The sequence below is a fragment of the Cyphomyrmex costatus genome, unplaced genomic scaffold, assembly GCF_001594065.2.
Source record: "Cyphomyrmex costatus isolate MS0001 unplaced genomic scaffold, Ccosl1.0 scaffold8, whole genome shotgun sequence".
NCBI lineage: Eukaryota > Metazoa > Arthropoda > Insecta > Hymenoptera > Formicidae > Cyphomyrmex > Cyphomyrmex costatus.
In genome coordinates, this window is record NW_017280375.1 from 1,077,356 (window position 1) to 1,101,112 (window position 23,757).

The 23,757-nt window shown below is 28.6% G+C and overlaps 4 protein-coding genes across 4 annotated transcripts in view; 2 read left to right on the forward strand and 2 right to left on the reverse strand.

Annotated features, from left to right (window-relative positions):
• The first annotated feature begins 2,744 nt into the window (after window positions 1-2,744).
• Window positions 2,745-15,891, forward strand: LOC108781242 (uncharacterized). The gene is given in 16 exon segments (XM_018549160.1): window positions 2,745-2,816; window positions 2,888-2,945; window positions 4,546-4,724; window positions 5,294-5,476; window positions 5,577-5,790; window positions 6,077-6,294; window positions 6,382-6,567; window positions 6,917-7,067; window positions 7,232-7,438; window positions 12,577-12,638; window positions 13,254-13,436; window positions 13,648-13,861; window positions 14,243-14,457; window positions 14,890-15,084; window positions 15,373-15,511; window positions 15,598-15,891. Coding segments are annotated over 16 exon segments (2,631 nt in total). The 3' UTR covers window positions 15,753-15,891.
• Window positions 15,892-16,039: 148 nt separating this feature from the next.
• ox (ubiquinol-cytochrome C reductase complex subunit oxen) lies at window positions 16,040-16,753 on the reverse strand. The gene is made up of 2 exons (XM_018549274.1): window positions 16,454-16,753; window positions 16,040-16,171 (listed from the first exon to the last, which is right to left on the reverse strand). The coding sequence occupies exons 1-2, from the start codon at window positions 16,592-16,594 to the stop codon at window positions 16,133-16,135; spliced, it is 180 nt and encodes a 59-aa protein (XP_018404776.1). The 5' UTR covers window positions 16,595-16,753; the 3' UTR covers window positions 16,040-16,132.
• Window positions 16,754-16,908: 155 nt separating this feature from the next.
• Lamtor3 (Late endosomal/lysosomal adaptor, MAPK and MTOR activator 3) lies at window positions 16,909-19,266 on the forward strand. The gene is made up of 3 exons (XM_018549282.1): window positions 16,909-17,005; window positions 18,202-18,429; window positions 19,104-19,266. Exons 1-3 carry the CDS (start codon window positions 16,997-16,999, stop codon window positions 19,239-19,241), a joined length of 375 nt encoding a protein of 124 aa, XP_018404784.1. The 5' UTR covers window positions 16,909-16,996; the 3' UTR covers window positions 19,242-19,266.
• Window positions 19,267-19,887: 621 nt separating this feature from the next.
• Window positions 19,888-23,757, reverse strand: part of LOC108781266 (glyoxylate reductase/hydroxypyruvate reductase) — a 5,614-nt gene continuing 1,744 nt past the window's right edge. The window contains exons 5-8 of the mRNA XM_018549188.1: window positions 23,335-23,524; window positions 22,530-22,693; window positions 21,243-21,533; window positions 19,888-20,727 (exon numbers count right to left, since the gene is read on the reverse strand). Of these exons, the coding sequence (XP_018404690.1) occupies window positions 20,612-20,727; window positions 21,243-21,533; window positions 22,530-22,693; window positions 23,335-23,524 (761 nt within the window). The 3' untranslated portion in view covers window positions 19,888-20,611. The remainder of the gene's footprint in view (window positions 20,728-21,242; window positions 21,534-22,529; window positions 22,694-23,334; window positions 23,525-23,757) is intronic.

Sequence of the window (23,757 nt, forward strand, 5' to 3'; positions counted from 1 at the left end):
AGCGTGCCAGGACTTATGCCATCTATGCGTTGCAAGTATTGATGGTACTCCTTCTCGGCACATCCTTATTAAACTACATTTGTTTGCAATGGTCGATCTGCGACAACATCTTTGGAGAAAACAACTTTTGGAAAAATAATAAGGTAAAATAGAATGTATACTTATTTATATTTTCTTTTCAAATAGATCTCGAAACGTTTTCAGTAAAATTTGAATAATTATCATAGCGGATAGATCTTAATAAAAAGAACTTAATTTTTATAAATTAAGAAAAACGTTTATCTTTTAGAGAAAGTTTTGATTTTTTTAAAAATAATATTGATATTTATTTAGCATGATATTTATTAAAAAAATTTTAGCATGATTTTCCTTAAAGATGTATGTATATCACATTCCATAAAGCATTATTAAAAATATAAATTTTTTCATATTTAAGTTTTCTAGCTAGGTCAGCTAGAAGACGCAATTAAACACAGTGTCAGACACAGGAGTACTGTATAATGTTATTTGTTGTTTAAAAGGGCTGCTACAGCACACTGAAATATTTTATTTTTTCTAAATAGTTAATAGCCATATATTTGATACGCTTAAATTCAACAACGGAATACAGTTATACTATGTGGTACAGTGTCGACTTGTAGTTGAAGCATTGCTTAGTGTTTTTACTTTACCATCATAGCGAAATAAAGGAAAAGATTTTGATATACAAAATATTAATTGTTGAATGAGAAATCTTGAAACTCTTATAGAAGTATTAGTTCTAGAAAAATAACGAAATGTGTGTGTGTAAAACTTTGGTATCTTGAAGTGAAAATGACACAGTTGAACACAGAGCATCGACTTATATATGTTACAGTTGAAGAGCACGAAAACATACACTATGTTATACAGTGTCGCCTGATTATGTTGCTGGAAAGCATCCTTTTTAACTATATAAATTTGTATCATGTCGTTAGAAAAAGCATACTGTGTTGAACACTTTGTGTCGCTTGTGTCCCTTATTGGAAAGCTCCCTTAAATAGTTAGCTATATAGACTTAATAATTTGATTATTTGCGCAGGCAAGACGTTTAAGGCGTTCATACGCGACGTCAAATTACTTGGATGAGGTCAGCTCGACGGTCTTCAAAGCGCTAGACTACTATAGTAAGCAATAAAGTTAGGGATTGAATAAAAAAGAATGTAACGTGAAAACTTTTTAAAACCATTTGTATTTTCTAAATCAAAGTTTCATTATTATTCTTTTACTATATATTTTTCACATCTAATTTATTTATCATTATTTTGTATATCTTTTACAATTCTTTATATAATTTTTTAAGACCTTTTTTTATACAATTTTTTTATAGTGTTATACCTATGTATTTTTCATTTTCTATATTGCGAGGAAATTTTATACATGTCAGATGATGACATTCACGGAATGATACATTTTGTACACAGAACATTTTCAATATAAATGATATATCAAGATAAAGCATTCCTTGTCGATTTGTATTCCTATTTGATGACGTAATTACGAATGAGTGTTTTACATCTGTAATTCCCGCATGCTTCACGCGCGCAAAAAGCACGATATCATTTTTGATTATTGGGAATTTCTATTTGCTTTAAAATCAACGAGACTGTTTCCCACATAATCACTTGACATCGTCACGTTTCTTCGATCATGTTATCGAACAATCTTGCCAAGTGATATAAAATTATTATAGGTATTTCGAAGTCTCACAAGTCACACTTATCAGTAGAAATATGAACGTCACACATAAGTCACGCGTTCCTTCCTTTGTTTTATAGCTATACAGGAGAACATTAAAGAATAGTACTGGAAGTTAATTAGAAGTATAATTAGGCAGTTAAATATCTATAATTAATGGTTTAATATTTCATTTTTATGATTTTGTCTCAACTCTTTCTTTTAATGACTAACTCGTATGCTGAGGAAGACTTTTAGCACAGTCGAAATGTTCATATATTATAATTTGCTTTTTACTTTCGTTTATATATATATAAAAATAAAAATATTTTTATTTTATCTAATTCTCAATTTGCTCGTATTATCTTTCTTTAATTATTTTTGCACGTGTTTAACTAACAACTTATAAATACCCACAAGTTAACACATGCTTTTTTGAATATATTATAAACGATGTCATTGCATTTTTTAAATGTATATTTGTAAATAAATTTTGATTTTTTTACATTATTATTATATTACATATGTTTATATATTATACATTGAAATTATCTGAAAGGAGTTTGCAAAATATGAACATGGTCACGCACTCTTAGTTTAATTGCGATTTCATTCCTATATGATTACAACAGAAATTGTTTAATTTATTAATATTATTATTATTATCATTATTATTCATACAGTTATGTACATTATTACTTAAATTTTTATTATTTATTGTTTTCAAATATTTTTATCTTGCAGATATTCATTTTTAGTCACATATGTATAATTGTAGAACTCCTGAAATTTCCTTCGCGAGATCCTTTTCTCATTTTTACACGATTCCGCAGAAGTTCGATAATATTACATATATATACTTATATATATATTTATACGTATGCATATGGTGGTGTTATCAATAAATACTATCAATACATTTCAACACGTGTAGAGAATTGTTCGCTCTTGAGTCATGTATCCACCGTTTCCTTTTTCTGCAGTTGCAATTTCCCCGCGCGTCTCTCTGCGCGCGTGTTACTGCGCGTTACCACTACTCTTTCTCGCGGATGAGCTCTATAATCCATTGGATCGTCAGACGCTGACCGGTTTTGATCTGTACACTAGTCATATCGCAACCGGTCTGCTCACCGGGCGCATTATAAAGTAAAATCACGAAAATCACGTACGTTAATTCGTAAAGTTTTATCAGAGGCTAAATTCTAATGTAAGATTGCGCAGTGTCTTACCGATCATGTGGTTCCAATTGAGTAAGTAATATTATATCTTCTTATTTTTGTAACATTATTTTGTAACATATTATATTAATAGATTTTAGAAATCTGTTTTTTTTTTCAATTTTTCTGAAATTATTAAATGATAACAGAAAAATCATGATAAAGATCTATTTTGCTATATTAATTAGAAATATATGTTCAAATTACAGTGTTTCGACTAATTGCTTAATTGAAATAATGATACTCTTTAAATTTGTCGGATTTAAAAATTAAAAAATCTCTGCAATTCGATTAAAAAATATAAAGTTTTTAAATAAGTTATACAATTAATTATTCTAATGTGATATTTAAAAAATCTACATAAAAAAATGAAATTTTCTCAGATAAAATTTTACAGAAAAATGTGGAAGCTAAGTGTCAAGTTAAAAGGTACAATGGGTTTGAAGGTCAATATTCAGATTTATGAAATTTTTCTTTTTCATAGACTACAAAAAGGTTGAAGGTTTTGTCACATGAGGTTGCTGACCGCCAATAAAAGTGCGGTTTCCGTTCGGATAAGCATTAATGCGGTTACTATTATCGAATCATATCTAGGAATGTATGTTGGAATAGTGAATCATACAAAACCAATTATACGTACAATACACGTTTGAAACTGGAAATTTATTATTAGACACATATATACAATTGTATAAAATTCTTAGAAATATATTTTTTTAAACATTGACAAGAAACTAATTAATGAAAAGGCATCACTGGATAATAAAGTAATTTAACGTAAAGGAAACTTAAATCTAGCGTAAAATTTAAGGATATTTAATATCAATTTTTAAAATATTCAATTTAACAAATTTTATACATTGTTCTATTATTACGTCGAGTATCTATATAAATTTAACAATATAATTCTTTCATTAATTTAAAAGATATTTAATTTTTTGTTTCGATTCTTATGTAAAATCTTATGTAAAATTTATAATATGTATTTACAAATTTGAGAAGGAAGTAATATAATATTAAGAATTAAATCAAATTTTATACTCACATACTAATAAAACTAATAAATATAATTATAATATAGCTCAATAAAAATAAAAAATAATAAAATATTATTTGCATAGATAATAAATATTTGTGTAAAAATTTTTTTATCCATTTTATTTATATTCATTTATATCCGTTTATTTGTATCCATTTAATCGTTAAAAAATTATTGATCTAAAACTGCAGCAAAATATGCTCATTTATTGTTACACAAAATCATTATAAGCCAAATTATTTGTTGCTTTGTTTTTTGCAGTTGAATATGATATTAATTATTTTTGGCTGATTATTTGACTGATACTTTTAGTATCTGATATTGCATATAGAAATATTCTTAAAATTAATTATTATATTTATACTATATATATATATATAATATCTCACTTAATGTGATATATATATATATATATATACATATATTTAAAGTTCTTCATCTTCAAGGATATCTAAGATTCAAGGATACATTTTCTCCGTTAAGCAATGATTGTTTTCAAATTGAACGGATAATTTATAGACAAAATAATCAATGATTATAACGATAAGATTCTTTACAAGATGTAAATTATAAATAAAGAAATCTTAATTACAGAATATTTATTGTGCCTTTTGATTGCGACGGGTTTTATAAAGGAAGACATCTACGCGGTGGCACAAAATTCTGCGCAAACAAACATTTCATCACAAATAAATCCTCAAGTTGAAGATGATGAAGATTTTGTGCCCTACCAGGGAGAACATTTCTCTGTATTCGATTGGATGTTATTTAGGGTATTTTTCATAGAATATGCTTCTTATATAGCAGTAATGATTACATCCTATACGTTCTTACATATCTAACAAATAAAAATTAATTATTGTCTAATAGTATTAATTCTTACTGGAAATCTTAAAATCATTTGTTTCATTGATTCAATAAGACTTACTCACATACCACGGGTTATCGACACATCACAATATACACACCATACACACACATATATATTATATTATAATACATTCTGATTACCGAATAATCAAGTTTTTATAACTAAATATTCTATTCTAAAGATACACATACATTTACTTGACATGTTTCTTTATGTCTGACTTTTTGATTGAAAAAGAAGTTGTTTATGTTTTTATTTTTATGAAAATTGCAAGCAATTGAATTTGGCTAGGTACGTCACACCTAAGTGTGTTCTTTAAATATTAAATATGTAAGACATGTAAAAAAGATCTTTCAGATGTAAAAGTTTTTCAGAGTCGTTTCAGACTGCTTTTAAATACTAATTTTATATAACTAAATTTATTAATTTTAAACTATTAATGCCGAGGCTCTAATTTTATCATTTCTTCAGAGTCTGAGTAAGACAAATAAAGGAAATGTATTATTGTCGCCAATATCCATAAAATTAGCATTAGTACTCCTTTATGAGGGAGCTCAGGATCAAACCGCATACGAACTTGCTGGAGTCATGCATCTTCCAGTCAGTCCGCTAGCTATTCGAGAGAAATTTAATAATATTTTGAAATCTTTGCAGGTAAATCATATATTAATAACAAGTCAATATAAGTATTTTTTAAATTGTAATATTTTTACGTATATAATTCATAAATTTATAAAGAAACATTTATTTACAGACTCCGTCTCCCACGTACACTTTAAATCTAGGTTCGCGCATTTATATCGATGATAATATATTGACCAGACAACGTTACGCAGCAACGATAAAAACATTTTATAATACTGATGTGATTAACGTCAATTTGTCTGACACGCATGCAATCGCGACTAAAGTTAATTCTTGGGTCAGTAATATTACTAATGGACATATTGAAAAGATGATAGATGATGGTAAGTTTACTTAGAACTGTTTCAATTGATTTATTATCGAATGCAATGTTTCAAATTCGATAATACAGTCCAAAAAACATAAAATATATTTAATTGAATTAAAAAAATCTTCTGTTCAATATTTTATAATGCAAACGTATATGTATAATAATACAAATATATGTAACCTCAGCAGTCTAAAAAGAAATCTTACAAAATAATACCTTGACAAAAGTAAATGACTTCGTTATAAGTTTTAATTGTTAAATTTAAACGATATATATTTATTATTTACTTCTTATTTTAGAAAAAGGTCTAGAGGACTCAGTGATGCTGATTGTAAATGGATTATTCTTCAAAGGAGCCTGGCGTCGCAAATATTTTGCTCCCGAGAATAGTCGAATTTCCAAATTTTACATAAATACTAACGAGAGCGTAAACGTGCCATACATGCACACTGTAAGTCGATTTTATTATGTCGAATCGTCCAAACTCGATGCAAAGATTCTGCGAATTCCATACGACGTACGTAACAGCTTCAAATTTACTACCTGAGTAAATTGTTCCCGAACGCGTTCTTACGCAGAAATTACGAAATGTAAAACTTTTCAGGGCTCAAAATTCGCTATGTACATTATACTACCGCATACAATGACAGGTGTGGATCATATTGTCAACGAAATTAATTCGTTTACATTGGGAAAAGATATATGGTCCATGCAGGAATTGCCTCTTGATGTTTGGATCCCGAAGTTCAAGTTTGAGTTTACGAGCCATCTGGAGAATACTTTACGTGAAGTAATTTTAAAACATTTTTATACTAAAAAAAGAGTTTTACATAAAGCTATTTATTACAAAAAATTATTTATATAATAAATTTAGTAAGGCCTTAATAAATGCAATAAAATTATAATAAAAAAAAGTCAAAATTACGTTTTCTGCTACATATAAAATTGAATAATTGAACAAACTTACCGTGAAGTTCGATTATAATTATGGTGTCTCGAATGGATATAAATGTAGTAGCGTTTCGCTACTACATTTATATTCATCCGGATGAGACGTGGCATAATTTATATTTCTTTAAGCGATCTCATTTTTATTAAAAATAATTAATATGGATGTAATATGCTTATTTTTGTAATAGCTGGGTATCCGTGATATCTTCGACGATACTGCGCTGCTGACGGGTATAGCAAAAACGAGACGGGCTTCCAGACGTTTGCGGGTGTCCGATGTAGTACATAAGACTGGAATAGAGATGAATGAAAATGGAACGACTGCTTACGCTGCAACAGGTACTTTATGCGCCTCTTAATAAATTACGACTTACGTATATAAACAATAATTAATGTTAATATTACCTAATCAATTAACAAAGAAAATGTTATTAAAAAATTTTATTTGTGTTTATTACTTTTTTTTTTATAATTTTTGGTCTTACATTTTCTTCTTAATACAGAAATACAGATTGGAAATAAAATAGAAGAAGGAACATTCCACGCTAATCATCCGTTTGTGTTCTATATTGAGGACGAGACCACCGGCACTATTCTTTATGTAGGCAAAGTTCAGAATCCCTTGAATACATCTGGGACTACTGGGAAAGTGCAGCAGGAATTTCCATCGCGATTTAATCCGGATGCAGCCACCGTAACACCTAACTCCGGTAAACTACCGTAATATACCATTTAGTGAATAAGGAAATAATGTCTTTTGCGCTGTAACGGTAATGGGTAGAATATTATTTTGGTGCATTCTACTCCGAGATCAATGCATTAATCTCTCAGCTATAATGATTTTTTAACTAAGTAAATAAGACAAAGTTAAGAAATACTACATATGTGCTATATTGAGTTTTCTCTTCTAACATTAATGGTTCGCTAAGATATATACAGGATATTGTTCTTCAAATTGTAAGATAATATATCTTAAAATACAAAAGAAAAAAAGATAAATAAGATTACCTTTTTTCCAAAAAAAAATAGAAGATTCTTTCCTACATACTTTCCGTATTAATAGTTCTTGAAGATAAAGTTTGGAGCTCGAAATTTGAGATAAAATATCCTGTATACGTAGAATGTATTTTACATTTAGGAGAAGGTAATGTTGGTTAGAATATAATTAACATATACCATTAACACATTGCATGCTGCTCTATATTAGCATTATAATGGATGACAGCATTTTAATAGATGTATTAAAATTCTAATGCAAGTGGTTTTGGTTTAATTAAGTATTCTATTATTAAGTATTAAAGCAATAATACTTTTTGAATGCAATATCGTTAAAAAAAACTAATATTGCAATGTTAAACACGCTGTGTTCTATACAAATTGTTATGGAAAGTACATTATAATCTTATAGGTATTATTATATACCAAAAATTGTATTTTTTGCATACAATAATATGCATAACTGATGCGAATGTTAATTTGCATAAAGGAGAATGTGAAATTTTAATTCGTAGCTTTTCTTCAAAATGAAAAAGTTCTGAGATGTATAAATTAATATATATTTTATCGTATGTACTAAAAAGCTAATTAAGTGAAGTATAGCTTATCTTGAAAAAACATTTTTGTTTATAATACATTTTTGTTAATTCGTCGAATATTAAAGTAAAATTTATAATTAAATCATTGTATTTTATTATTTTATTTGAATTTTTTGATAAATTATTTCTATTAATTTGACTCTTACCAGTCTTTTTGTATTACACAATTGTCATTGTCTATGTATTTTAATATTCAATTCTATATATAATACATTTTCATCTTCAGTTCTTAAGTTTAATTTATATTTGCATAGATCTCAAATTTATTTCGAATTTATTCCGAATTTAATTTTAAAGTAAACGTTGCAAATTTTTAATGTTTGCAGCTAAAAGAATTAATGTGATATACCTACAATTTGTACATCTTAAAACATCCTCCTTTATGAATTCATTTGTATTCCATATTTGATAGCAAATATCGAATAAAATAGCATTGGATAAATTAGCGTAGATAGCGTTAACTTTATCAAATATGAAGTAATATACCAAAGAAATGAAACAAATTATTTTTGTTAAATAAATTTATTAAACATAATGTAACAAATAACTTAGCAAACATGTATTTATTCTGAATTCGAACACGCTTTAGATAATTTTATAATTTTGAAATAATTAATTATGCGCACAGATAGAAAAAGTATTTCTTTTTTATTTATTTATACAATCAATATTAAATAAAATATTATATTATATTATTTCTACATAAATTTTATCTTGTTCATTTATTATTATTAAAAAATGATCATACGCAGTCTTCTGAAATAATTACAACTAATTATACTGCACTCTTGATTCGGATCGCAATGTGCTTTCTGTTATATTAATTATCATTGTCGGTTTTATTAATTGAACTCAGATTTAGAATGCGCTTTGAGGATCTCACTCACGTGAGATTTCAATAAATTCTCAGCTCTATATACTAATGCTCGTCAATTTAATCAGGGATCTCATAATAATAGTGATGCAACATCTTAATAGAAGACTGCGCAAGGTTTTATACGTTTATACTATATTCTCAAGGTTTATCGACCTTTTTAATTTTTATTTAACATTGATAATGACCCGATCGATGTCGAAACGTTTGTATGTAAATAATCTATTGTTTTATTAAACGAAATTGTTTTGGCTCATAGCTCTTCTTATTGTTATTGCTAATTTTATTGTTGTTGAGCCATAATATTACTTTTGTTTAAGAAATTATATTTTGTGATTTATACTGAATCTAAAATATTCAATTATAATCAATTATTAATAAAATTAATTACTAATTTTCCAGGCACAAATATCGATTACCTTCCCCCTGGTTTTTCCTTCGTTGCTTAAATGTAAATCATTACGCATGATTGTATATAGTACTTGTGAACTGTAACAACTAATAACGTATAATATAATTGCTAATCATGTTTCATTTCCTCTACGTCCATATCATCAATTATTATGACTCTATAAATTGTTTGCTTTTATTTCGAACGAGAGTTATACCTTTATCGCAATAATAGTTAGTGTAAACGAGTTTTAGTGGGACATTTCAGTGACGCTTATGGACGGAAATAATTGAATGGAAATTCCAAGGCAATATTACTTTGATGATCTTCTTTCTAGCTTTTTCCCGGATATTTTTTATTTCATTTATTCTTTTTATTGTCTTCTTTGTTTTACATATTAAAATATGTTATTATCGTATATTATGACACTAAAATGTTTGCAGCAGTCTTTTTTTTATATTGTCGAAGTTTTTATCAAAGACCAGTATTCATATAATCAATTCTTATATTTAAGACCGTCTTAATTAAGATATCGGCATAATTTAAGCCAATCAGACCAATCAGAGGAGTGTATTAACATGTTAAGATGTTACTTAAGATGGTCTTAAAATAAAAGCGGAATATGAATACTGTCCAAAAATACCGGATAATTTCAAAGTGAAGCGCATTGCGCTTCATTTGACAGAATAATTACAACATATAACGTAGCAAATAATCAATCACTTTATTTTTTTTAATTAGATATTTTTTATTTACACTCTCTTTAGTTTTTTTTTTGTGTATCCGGTTTTCGTTTATTGCTCCCAACAGATATCATCAGCTCTATTCATTTTTTATTCACAATATCATTTTCATCTGAAAGTGCATAAATTGCATGAAGAGAGTTGGATTGAGAAGAGATAGAATTCTATTATTTTTGTTTTATATTCTCCAACTCGTTTTGTTTCATTCCGATTGTATCATCATCGCAATGTTACGTGAATTTATCTCGCATACCTATATTCTTGTGCACAAGCGATGGCAATTTGTTGGTACATTGGAGCGTAGTAGTGTTTACATAACGATAGAAGATGATGGATGACTTCTTGTCAGAAGTCTAGCTTTTACTATTAGCACTCATCGACAATCACGTTTCCATTATATATTCATCTCTATCTGCTCAACAGCCACGCGAAATACATTCAGACGAGTCAGTTACGTACCTGAGTCGGGTATAAAAAATTGCGAGAATGTCTTCACTGCTGTTGTGGATCTCCTGGTATCTCCTTGCAGGTATCGTTTACAAAGAATAAAAGATAAATTTTAGACATCTTTTAGAAGTTTTTAAAAATTAAAATACATCTTTGAATTTACGATTAGTCATTTCTTAAGCATTATCATATTGTCTATAGTGTTTCAAGCAGTAATATTTATGTAATCATTGAAAGATTTATCACGTAGAGATTATCGAAATATATATAATACAATTTTCGAATCTTACACAAATTTTTCGTACATTATCAACTTCGGAATTGTTGTTGTTGATTTTTTAACTTTGCGTGTTTTTATTCTTCTGGGAGTTTCCATTCATATGTAAAGGATAAACATTCAATATCGTAATCTCAAACTTCGTGTTCCATCGCAAATTAAAATCGCTCGTAAAAGTATCGGACTGTATTTTCTGCGATATTACATCATCGCTCACAAAGTAAAGTAACACTCGTTAAAGTCACCTGGCGTCCTTCACGATTAGTTTATCATTTCTTAAATCTCCTTCCTTGCGTTATCATCCTTTACTAACTTTGCCGTTAATTATTAATTTTATTCGGATACAAATGGAATTCCTATTGAATCGCTTTTAGCTCGAGACAAAAGAGAAAGACAATAAAAATTCTTCTCGATACACCACGTGACGATCATTATAGTCTGTAACAACCTGACTTTCGCGCGGACTATAGCTCGTCGGAAGTATTTATCGATTCGCAAAAGAGGTTCATGCGGGGAGGAGAGATTGCATAATGAATCGGATGCAATTTGAATAATGTAAACGTGCTTTATTATGAACGATAGAGTAAATGTATTAAAAAAATAAAGAGAAAAATACGGGCAAGAAATCGGCGCGAGCCGCGCAGCAATGTTGTGTACGAGTGTGTGTATAAGTGTGGGCGTGTGTGTATACGCAAAAGCGGTCGGCTCTTTAAATCGCGCATGTTTATTGTGTCGCGGTAGAGATGCAGACAATGCAGGTCGTAGCGCGGTATTTTGCATTTCCCCGATGTGTGCAATGGAGAGATGCGCGCAGGTATTGTTTTGGCAATCGATGGCCAAGAACTCTCGGCAGAGACAGAGAACTCTATCCTTTTTCTGAGAGTAATGTCGAAAATCGGTGCAGTTGCGGCTGTAGCCAATTGTCGAAATCTCTACGGGAAAGCAGAGCACTTAATTCTCGTTTTTATCGGTGCAACGGTGATCGGAAGATTAAAGCAACGGCATCCGGATAGATTATCGTCGGGAACGTGCAGCTCTTTTAAGGGGTGGCATCGTTATAAGTCACTCTACGTTTGTTTTTCCGATAGCTGTTCCAAAGTTATTTTCCATGCTCAGAATGTTAGATGCGCAACTAATCGGTGTATATGAGACTGATAGCAGGGTGAACTTAACATCGTGCAGTGTCTCTATAATACTCATTGTGTTGGTGTTAAATTATAATACCAACAATATAGTGTGAATTTAATATCATGGGTTTTAAATCTACACTATGCTGGTGTTAATTTACATCAACATGGTGAGAATTATATAGACATCGCATGAATGTTAAATTTACACTGACATTTTTTAGAGTGAATGATATCCATCTGATTAAACATATAATCGTACTCAAATGTATCATTAGATGAAATAAGAAATGTCGTGCTTTTGAAACAATTGCTACAAAAATGCATATCATATGTACGATTTTAATCTTGTCATGAAATCACACATTGTATTATAATATGTCATTTCCAACAGTTGTTCCAGCTGTACTCAGTACCGAGGATCGATATTCTTTTTTCAACATCGATCTCCTGCAGGTGAGAAAGACATTTTTAGTAAAATGCAAATGAGAAAAATGGAAGATATACATGCTTTACATTATTGTCGGAAAAAATTAATGAATTTGAAAGGAATTGATATTAAAAAGAGAACAAAAATATTATACATTTCAAATTTTTTAAATGAAAAATTAATTTCTTACTTTAAAGGCTTTTTATTTCTGGACGTTTAATAAAAAGAAGTTATATTTAGAAATTGAAAAAAACTATTCGAAGATTTTCAAATGCTTTTGTAAGTTTGTTGTATATACTGCAGTTGCGCAAAAAATGACACGAGTTAAATTTTTTCGAACCGAAAAATTATATGTATATTAATGCATAGGTATAATGTAATTCTGGAGGATTTCCAAATCTGTGAAAGTAACTAATATTATATATACGATGTCATTCTATGAAAATTATTATGTTCTGCAATTGGTAAAATAGATGACTTTTTGGCTCCTCTTAAATTCTTTCATATTTCTACATTTCGATCTCTCAGTTACAGTTATATTTTAACTTCTAAAATAAAACATAATTTTTTTGTTAAATTAAAATATACGTATGTAAAAAATGGTTCTTATATTTATGAAAATTTTATGATGACAACCGCAGAGAATAAACGAGAACGTGGAGGGTAATTTGATACTGTCTCCCGTTAGTGCGAAGATCGCCCTTACGAGTCTGGTGGAAGGTACGGGTGGTCGAACACGTCACGAGCTTCTTGCAGCTCTGAGATTACCAGAAGAAGAATATATCATCAGGAGAATAGCGGAACGCTCTCTTATACCTTTAAAAGTACATTAAATATATGCTTATTAAACTTTATTTAAACATAAAATCGGTAATTTCGATACTGTAGATTAATTAAGTGATACTCTTATATTTATCCACAACAACAGAATTAATCTAAATTTGCTTAGAAAATTATACCGATCGATGCGTCCTTTCTTTCCATAAAATATTTATCTGACTTTTCTTTTCATGTTATTTTTACATTATTTTCTAGAGCCAACAAAATGGCACGGAAATCGATGTAGCAACTTGCTTGTGGATCAACCCGGCTCTTGCGGCATCTACTAATTATATGACCGCCTTAAATACTTATTATGGAACTAATATTCAAAAGCTGAATTTTGGGAATACAAATCACGCGGCCAACACCATCAATTCCTGGGTTCGTGAGAACACGCGAAATAATATCAAGACGATCATTCAGCCTGGTATTTAATTTAAGTTTTATTATAAATATAAATATAAATGTTCACTTTAGAGAAGGGATGCTTCTCCAATAATTTAACTTTGATATAATATGTTGTCAAGATTTTAATTAATGAGCCTTTAATTCCTATTTCTTATTATGTTCTCACATGTATAACGGTCTACTAATTTTCTTATATTGTTCGGAAGTACGTTTCGCACATGCTTGACATACGTATAGATATACTATATATACTGAATATCTTTTATTGAACTTATCTCTTCCTATACGATTTCTCTGAACAAATCATTTGAGCTTACAAATTTTTTCTAAAGGAATGTTTTTTCAGCTTCGAAGCTAAGATATTCTTTTAATTTAACTGCATTTTATCACGTTGTTCCAGGCACTCTTAGCGCCGATACTCAGATGCTGTTAACTTCGTCCTTGTACTTCAAAGGGCGATGGTTGAAATCCTTCGATAAAGATGCTACGCGTATACGGTGCTTCCATGTTCCTCAGAGTGGCTGCCAAGATGTTCTTATGATGGAGAACTCTTCGAAATATCGATATGGCAATATAGGTTCTCTTGATGCTGATGTGGTAGAAATCCCGTACTCGGTAAGATTTGATCAATACTTAAATTTTAAAAATATTGAGAATAGATGTATAATTTTACGATTTTTGGCATTAAACTTCTTTGTCGGTGATAATCCATTTAATGGCAGTTATTTAGAGTATTTTTGCCAAAATTCATGATCATCGGGCGTTCGAATGTTTCCGGAAGTTCACTCCATATCATTTTTGTTTGAAGAAAAAGATACAAAAATTAATGAATTTTACGTAATATATATTTTACAAAATATGAAGAGTAAAATTTACTTTATTTATTCTAGAGGGAATTTTATTTTCATTAATTCTCTTTGAATAAATATTAAAATATTGTAAATATGTCAGAAATTTAATATTTAAGTTTTTATTTTTAAGAATATTTTTTTTATTTCTAAGAATAAAATTATTTGAAATTATCATTTCATAAAATTGATATTTCAGAATGGCAGAACGTCTATGCTGATAATCCTTCCGTCCCATAAAGAAAGCGATCCATATCTTCAGATTCTAGTCAAAGATCTGTCGTATGTACCGATAAAAACGCTACTCACCAGTCTCAACGAAACTGAACTGATACTTGCTATTCCGAAATTTAGTATCGAAAGTAAACTAGATTTACGTTCACCTTTAATGCACGTAAGTAGCAATTACATTTAATTATATTTAATATACATATAACATAAAACTTTACTAATCATAAGTTTATGATATTTAAATGGTTATTGATCATTTATTTAAAATAAAATTTAAGCAATAAAAATTTAAACAATTTTTGTTTATTTTTTATAATCACGTTACAATAGAGTTCTGATTAATACAATTAATTGCAGATATTAATAGTTGCTGCTATTTCTTATTATTATAAATATTATTAATAGCACTATGTATTCAAAAAATGAAACCAAAAAATGTTACCTGTTTTAGATGGGTGTACAGGACATTTTTAGTGTAGCAGCAAATTTCACTGGAATCGTATTTAATGAATATTTGCTATTAGCAAATATCATTCAAAATGCTAAGATAGAAGTGGACGAGGAAGGAACCATTGCTGCTGCAGTAACGGGTAATTATTAGTAATTAATTTATATGATTTCTTTCAATGTATTGCAACTTGCAAAACTCGCTATATTAATACTCATTAAATTACAGAACTTGCAGTGGTACCTCTCATGGCTAACATTGTTCCAACTTTCATAGCAAATAGACCATTTATATTTATCATTGTTGATCTAATAACAAGTGAGACTCTTTTTGCTGGTCGTTTCATGGGTCCTAATGCAGATAACTCCAGAGGCACCATTTAAAAATAAGCTCAATACTCATTTATAATCAGTTTTGTACTTAAAAAGTGCTTAAAATATAAAGGACTACTACCATTTACATATAAAAATAATGTTTATGACAAAAATGACATTTCTGTTACAACTGTAGAATGATTGTTTATCTTTCTATATGATACATATAAATGATAAATTGAAATAAATATAAAATATGTATATCGACTTGTATCTTATAATATATATTATATATCACGACAACATACAAAATAAAAATATATCATATAAAAAGTGAATAAATTTGCTAGTGTGAATTCATGTAATTTGTTATTTATTTACATATATCCAGAGATTGAATACATCCATTAAATATAGATCGCTAACACATCACTCCTAAAATATCCCATTTAATTTTCGTACTTGTGCTTGATGTCCTTCCATTGTTTCTGAAAGAAATAGATCTGTTATGCAATCAGTGTCATATTTCCTTCAGACGTCAAAATGTAAATCAAAATGTGTCATTTCCTACATCGTGTGTTAATTCATAATTTTAAATAAATGACACAAGTTTCTTTAGTATCTTTAATGTTTTTTTTAGCGAAATGTCAATGAATATTTTTTGTGACATAACCTCACTTTAACACAGGACTCGACATTTTTGAGTATCGAATAAGACTGTGATGTCGAATTAAATGTAAAGACGATAGAAAACACAAGTGAATGCTTACTCCTTTGTTAATAGAGTCAAAAATCTTGTCGGAGGCCATATCGAATCCTCTTTCAAACATGAAGGCGCAGGCTAAAACGGCTACCGTAAATGTAGACGTCCGTTTGAGAACGAGATTGTAGAGTGTGCCAGCTAAACTCATTTTTATATATTAATTTCTGCTATTTACAGAATTCTCGTTTAAGAAAAACAATTATGAGGCAGTCGGAGTAGAAGCAGACTACAACACCACACTATCCCGAGATCTGTCCCAGATTCCAGATCAGTCTAGGTTAGATGCCTAGATTAGAGAACCTCCTCAAACCTCGCCAAATTCGTCATGTGACCAGTTACTCTGTGATTGGCTAACATCAATACGTGTGCGGATTTGGGCATTCTGACGCCAATGCATGACGTTAGAACGGTTGTTGCAACTTACGATAGGAGCATGTTTACGAGGAGTTTGCGACGCGATAAACCTTAAAGATTTAGCATTGTACGCTTCAAGAGATTAGTTCTGTCGCTTGGTCATCGTTTACAGATTCGTGCACGTTCCTTGGAAAGAATGACGGTCGTAAGTTCGGACATTTGCTTTGAAAGGCTTTATACATTACGTTTGAGGTTATACACTTTGTTTTGTTTATGCTAATTCTACAATGAGTCTGTAGTCGCTAATCCTAAATCTTATCGGTGAATCAATGAAGTTAGCCAATTTCGTAAGGCTGATAAAATTCGAATTTATTCCTTCCTGTTAGTTCAAGTGAACGACTCATTATATATATTTAACAACTTGTAGATGCAATCATAATTATTTAGGTTAAAATAAAATTTAATTAAGATTTTTGTCACCGATTCATTGTAGAATCAGCTTTAGGAGAGATTAAAATATATAAATCTTTTTTTATCACACAACGCTATTGCAAAAGTTTTAAAAATTGTGACAAAAAGAATACAAAAAGGTTATCAATAAGGTCATCATTAAAAGTTTGTGTTCACGTCCAGTAAAGCAGACTACCTGCAGTACAATAACAGAAAACAGATTGATTTATTGTTAGATATTGCAACAGCTTTATATGTGTTCATATTCATGTTTTGTTGATAAAGCCTGTCAGTATTGTCTGCTAGCAAATTATTAATAAAAATTAAAAAAAAAAGATTTATCAGGTTGTAAACATTTCAATGGAATACATAATTTAGATAAAGATGAATCTTTATTACCGTTAGTATTACAAGCTAATAAAAGAATTCGGCAACTTTTGTTCAGTTTCTGTAATAAATTTATATTTTATTTATATTATGCTGATTCTATAATGAATCGGTATTCTTTCAGTCTTATCGCGGTGATTCAGTAAAATTGACCAACAGCAAACTTGTATGTAAAATTTCTAAAAAATTTTTTAATTGCTATATTGTTAGTATTCAGAAAAATATTTGGCGATATTTTGAATTACTTGCTAAATTACTTATATATACATATATATATTTTATTATTAATGATAATAAATAACATTCTACCTCAAAAATTTACAAAATTTTTGGAGTACTTGTGGCAGTGGTATAGTTTATTGTGCACTTGATACAGGTGCTAGTTTTTTTATTAAGTTATCTTAATTTCTGTGATGTGTGTAAATATATATACGATATTAGTATTTAATTAATCATTTTGATGTATGCTGTGTCAATGCAATACATCATTCTTTAAATACATTGCTGAAATTAAGATCATTCTCTCTTTAAAATATAATTTATTTAAATTATTATTTATTTTAGGAATTGAAGAAATTTCTCTATGGACTGTTAACTGATGTGGAAGGTTTGCATAGCATATTAATTACTGACAGGGATGGAGTACCTGTTATATCAGTAGCTAATGAAAAGGCACCAGAATTAGCTACAAGAGCCAGTTTTTTATCTACTTTTGGAATGGCTACAGATCAAGGAAGTAAATTGGGGCTTGGCAAAAATAAAACTATTATATGCATGTATAGTAATTATCAGGTAAATATATATAAATTATATGAAATATACATTTATATTAGAATTTATGTATAAATTTTGTTATTTTATGTAATTTCAAAGTAAAATAATGATCGAGATCTTGAAAATTACAATGTATAAACATCGAGGGGTAATCACTGACCAAAATTGTGTACATCAATACCTACTAATGCTCAGTAATGTCCAATTTTTATGCCCGCTAATACTCTAATAATGTCTATTAATGTCTTAATAATGCATAATCTCATACCGTTCATTATAATACACAATTTTCTTAATTAATGTCCTGTAATGCTCCAAATCTGTACTGCAATGCCCCTCAGTGGTTTAACCTTCGATAAATATATACAGATAATAATTAATAAACAAAGGTAAAAGAACAATTATTTAGACATTACTAAAAATGTTTTAATATTGATTATTTTATTTAACACTATAAATTTTCATCATTATTAAATAATAAAGTCATCATTTAAAATTTTAATTATTTTTTAAGTTTAAATTAAATTATTTGAATTATATTAAAGATATTATAAAATAAATTCTAAAATTACTAATGTATTATGAATATATATAATATGATGCTAATTGATTTTAGAAATTGTTTTCACAATTAATAATATTTATAATTAATAATAAATTAATATTAATTTATTCTCTGTGTTTGCTTTTAGGTAATCCAGATAAATAAGTTGCCATTGGTTGTTAGTTTTATTGCTAGTCACAGTTGCAACACCGGTCATGTATTGTCATTGGAAAATAAGATTGATCCTATCTTAAGTAGTTTAAAAAATGCAGTAGTGGAAGCCTGATGGTTACCTGTTGTTCATTATGGGTGATAAATGCTGAACACTGTTCAGATATGAATTTTTAAGTTATTGCAATTATTATATAAACAATTTTTTTTTTCAAAAATATCAAATATGTTTTTATGTTTTTACTTGCTTGCGTTTATTCTATTATTGCAAGTGTGTTTTGAAAAGTGAGATCTTTTAAAAAGATTATTATATGATAATTTAGAAACAGAAATACTATAGAGAAGTTTTTTGAGAAATGCAGAATTATAATCGAAGTTAGAATATTATTTAAGAAAATAGTTGTTAAGAAAATATTTGATATTTTTTATAAAAATCATATGTAGTAACGTTCCAATTTATTACATTAAGTAAGTAATAAATTGTTTAAAACTTTTTAAAATTTGATAGATTTTAGAGAGAGAGAGAGAGAGAGAGAGAAGAGAATATAACAAGTTTTAAGATCATAAGACTTCAAGATATCTAAATTTATTAATGCATTTATAACATTTTTGAAAATATTCTATAGAGTACCTTTTATAAGATCATTTCAATATAACAATTAAATAATTGGATTTGATAAGCAAGATTTTTAGAAATATTTCTAGAGATAACTCACTTAATATAAATATTATATTTGATTGCTTAAAGGGATGCTGAAGTGATCAAATTATTGACATTATAGAATAGAAAAATCTTTTTATAGGATTAAAGTAGACGTCAAATTACAGGTGCTGCATTGGGCTCTTCTAATTTTGTATCTACTTTAATCCTGTAAAAGAAGTTTTTATTCCGTTTCATCAATTCACAGATTTTTATACGACTGTAATGTCAATAATTTGGTCACTCCAGCATACCCTTAAATAGACACACAAAATTACTCAATTGTTACGAAGCAATGGTTCTGGAGCCTCCTGAAAAGACTAAATACTGAATCATTTAATTCCTCTTTTACTGTAACTCCTTTTAGAATTGAAATTCATCTAGGAGAAAGAAAGAAAAAAAGCGGCTCTAACCCTATTCAGAGACTACTTAAGGATCGAGGTTTTTGACTAGTTGTCACAACCAATTTTCGCAAAAAGCAATCAAATTCTCTATTTAGAAATGGCAGGCAAGAAACGTCAACGTATCATTTCTCATTTGACATCATGATCCAATATGGCTACAGCGACTAGTCAAGAGCCTTAATCGGTAAATACAGTGAACTTAAAAAATAAATTAATTTTATAAATAATTAAATTAATATTAGAATTTGTCAAGTGAATATATTTGTGTAATTTGAAAAATCAAAGAGGATCTTATTACGTCATGAATGAACAATCATACAGTTCTAGTAATATTTTTTAATACAATGTAAGAAATGCACAATATATAAGAAAAGTGAGTTGCTATAAAGGGTAAATCAAGGGCTTATCCTCAAGCCCATTGAGAATGTTTTGCGCCGCAATTATTGACATATCGTTGCGAGTCTTGATTGTCGCGCTGCCCACATGTGGCGTAATTGCTGTAATTACCATAATAGAAAATTAATGTGTACTATACCTGTGTAAATTATAAATCATAATTACGAAGTAATAGAAAGGAGTAAATTTCTGCAGTGGACTGCAATCTTTACTGTGGACTCCGCAGCAGTAAAGAAATTCGCAGCGCTTGCTTTTAGATTGACAATTTCTAAACTTTTGTCAGATTCGTTTGTTTTAGAAACGCGTCGAACGAGCATAATTTCATTAATTTTTAATATGGCTAAATTGAACAATTCGATTTCTGCAGTTTAAATATTTGCGCCACGGAAAACCTTCAGCTACAACAGTACCTCTACTGACAAAAAAAATTGAAGACCGTTTTCAGAACGAAAACTATGGAGATTTTACTCCTTTTTATTAGTCCATAATCATAATATTACATTCCTTGAATATTTTGAAATTATAGAATTTTTAGAGCATAGTTGATTTATTGAATACTGAAGTGTGATATCGTATATTATAAGAAAGTAACAAGAAAATAAAAATAATTACTAACCGACGTTAGGTAGTTTTAAAAGTTCATGTTCCGGCGGTAGCGGTTCCGGTTCGGTAACGTCTAAACCGGCAGCGAATATCTTCTTATTACGAAGAGCTCTCACAAGTGAATCAGTATTAACAATTTGACCACGAGATACATTCACTAAGATTGCTGTTTTCTTCATCTTATCAAAAACATTGTCATCAAAAAGTCCTCGAGTTTCGTTATTTAGAGTAGCTGAGATTACGATAAAATCACTCTGTTTTAGAAGCTCATCCAAAGATACAAACGTTGCCTCAAGTTCATCACCTAAATCATGTTACTTATTTTAAAGGACTATTTATTATTAAACATAGCAGAACTTTTTACATAATTCCATAAATTTTACTGGAAATTTTTACTAATTGTTCTGATTCATTATTATTATCTTAATTAACGAATATTGCTTCTTGGAAATCTGCATCTAAATAATATAATCAATCAACTTTTTTAACAATATACAGAGCGTCTCATTTCAATTGCCCACTTCAAATATCTTATAAATGATGTATTATCGTTGAAATATTTTTTAGACAAAAATATTATTTTGAAAGTTAATTTTTTTTAATAATATACCAAAGATATCACAGTTTTTCAAATAGAATTGGATGAATTTTTTCCATAATATGAAAATTTCCATAATATGAAAGTTTTCTCTGTTATTTTGCATATAAAAGTTTTAGAATTAAAGATTAATGGTTTACGAGATATTTTATATTTCTCATGTCAAAATATGCTAAAATAAAATATATGTATCGTAAACTATTGTTTAGGTAAACTGGTAACCACTTTAATATTTTTATATGCAGAATAAGAACATGTTATGTAAAAATTAAAAAATAGTGATGACTTTTATGCGATCTTAAAAAATTGATTCTTTTTAATTTTGTTGACTATGTTTATTCTTCTTCAGATCATACAGTTTTTGTCTTTCACATTTTCTATGCTGCATTCGGAAAGCGTACTATTAAATTAATTGTTATCATTCATTAGATTTAAAACAAGGATAGAATGGTACAACAGTGCTGGTAGTGCACTTATCGGGCGCAGTTAGTACAAACAATATTCATTTACAAGAGCCTATTTATTTAAAATGGGGAATTAAAATGAGACATTCGATATATATAATTAACGCATGCTTTGTAACTGAATTATTTTTATAGGTATTATAATAGAAAAATTTAGAATGTAACATATATACATATACACTATGTAAGACATTAAAATTGAAAAAAATATTACTTTCCTATTAAGTTGCTAGTGTACCTGCTTTTTTGCGCGAATGTCCGGTATAAATAAAACGCCCTACTTCGAATCCCATTAATCGTTTAACTATTGCTTGGCCAATATTTCCTAAGCCAAAGATGCCAACTGTGGAATCTCGTAAATCTTGTCCTAGCAGCCATTGTGGTCCTGATCTTGTATCACCTCTTAATTACATTACTATTTAATTTTTAATTAAACACTAGATGAAAGACGATGATAGATTAAATAATTTTGTTGCTGTTTCAATTAGAATTCATAATTATAGATTTATAATATCAACTTTTATATAAATATGTATGTATATCAATTCGGTATAAATAAAATAATATAAAATAAAATGGAAAAATATTTATCAAACGTGTTAGAAAGGGATTTGATGATTCATTTAATAAAAAAAATACTCTTTGATTATACTGATTACATCAATTTCTATCTAATCTTTACAAGCAATTAAGGAACACGATTTTCTTTCTATTATCTTATTTATAGACTATTTGGACTATATTTTAATTTTTTTCTATAATACATATATACAATATACACACATATGCACACACGATGAGGCATCTATTATAAAACAGGCTACCTGAATAATTCGTGAATTATTAAGGTGGCCTGTTTTAGATGCCTCACTCTGTATACATAGATATATACATACATAATTTGTACGTATAAAAAAAACTTGAAAAGCTTTTCCATATGGAGCACTCATGTGAAGAAAAAAAAGAAGTGCTGTCTTATAAATATAGGATAGTAGAGAAAAATAGATTAAATTATAATTTAAAGTAAGATAAAAAACAATTACTCTTCTAGTTTCATGCGACCTTCATGGGCGCGTCTCGCTGTGGATAACATTAAGAGCACCGCAATTTCTGCCACTGCAGCGGATAGTACCATCGGTGTGTGCCCAACTTTGATTTTTCTCTTTTTAATTTCTGGAACGTCTAAATGATCGTATCCGGCTGACATTGTCGACACAACTTTCAAATTTGGCCCTGAAAAAAAACAAAAATCGAATTCGTCACACAATAAAATTTTATGATTGCTTTAAAAAAAAATAGTTAATATTGTGTATATTTTTTTCAAGAACAGTTATATACTTTTTTTAAATCAATTGATACAGCTCATTCTTCATTTTTATAATCGACTAAAAATTTATATTGTTATCTATCTAAAATTCTATAAATATATATTATATCTATATATATATATATAATTCTTTATTTTT

Coding starts and splice junctions, on each gene's coding strand:
- ox (XM_018549274.1), bottom strand. CDS start 16,594: ATGAGTTTAGCTGGCACACTCTACAATCTCGTTCTCAAACGGACGTCT. Junction 16,172..16,453: donor TTGACTCTATTAACAAAGGA/GTAAGCATTCAC, acceptor TATTTCTTTCAG/AAACAATGGAAGGACATCAA.
- Lamtor3 (XM_018549282.1), top strand. Junction 18,430..19,103: donor GCATGTATAGTAATTATCAG/GTAAATATATAT, acceptor GTTTGCTTTTAG/GTAATCCAGATAAATAAGTT.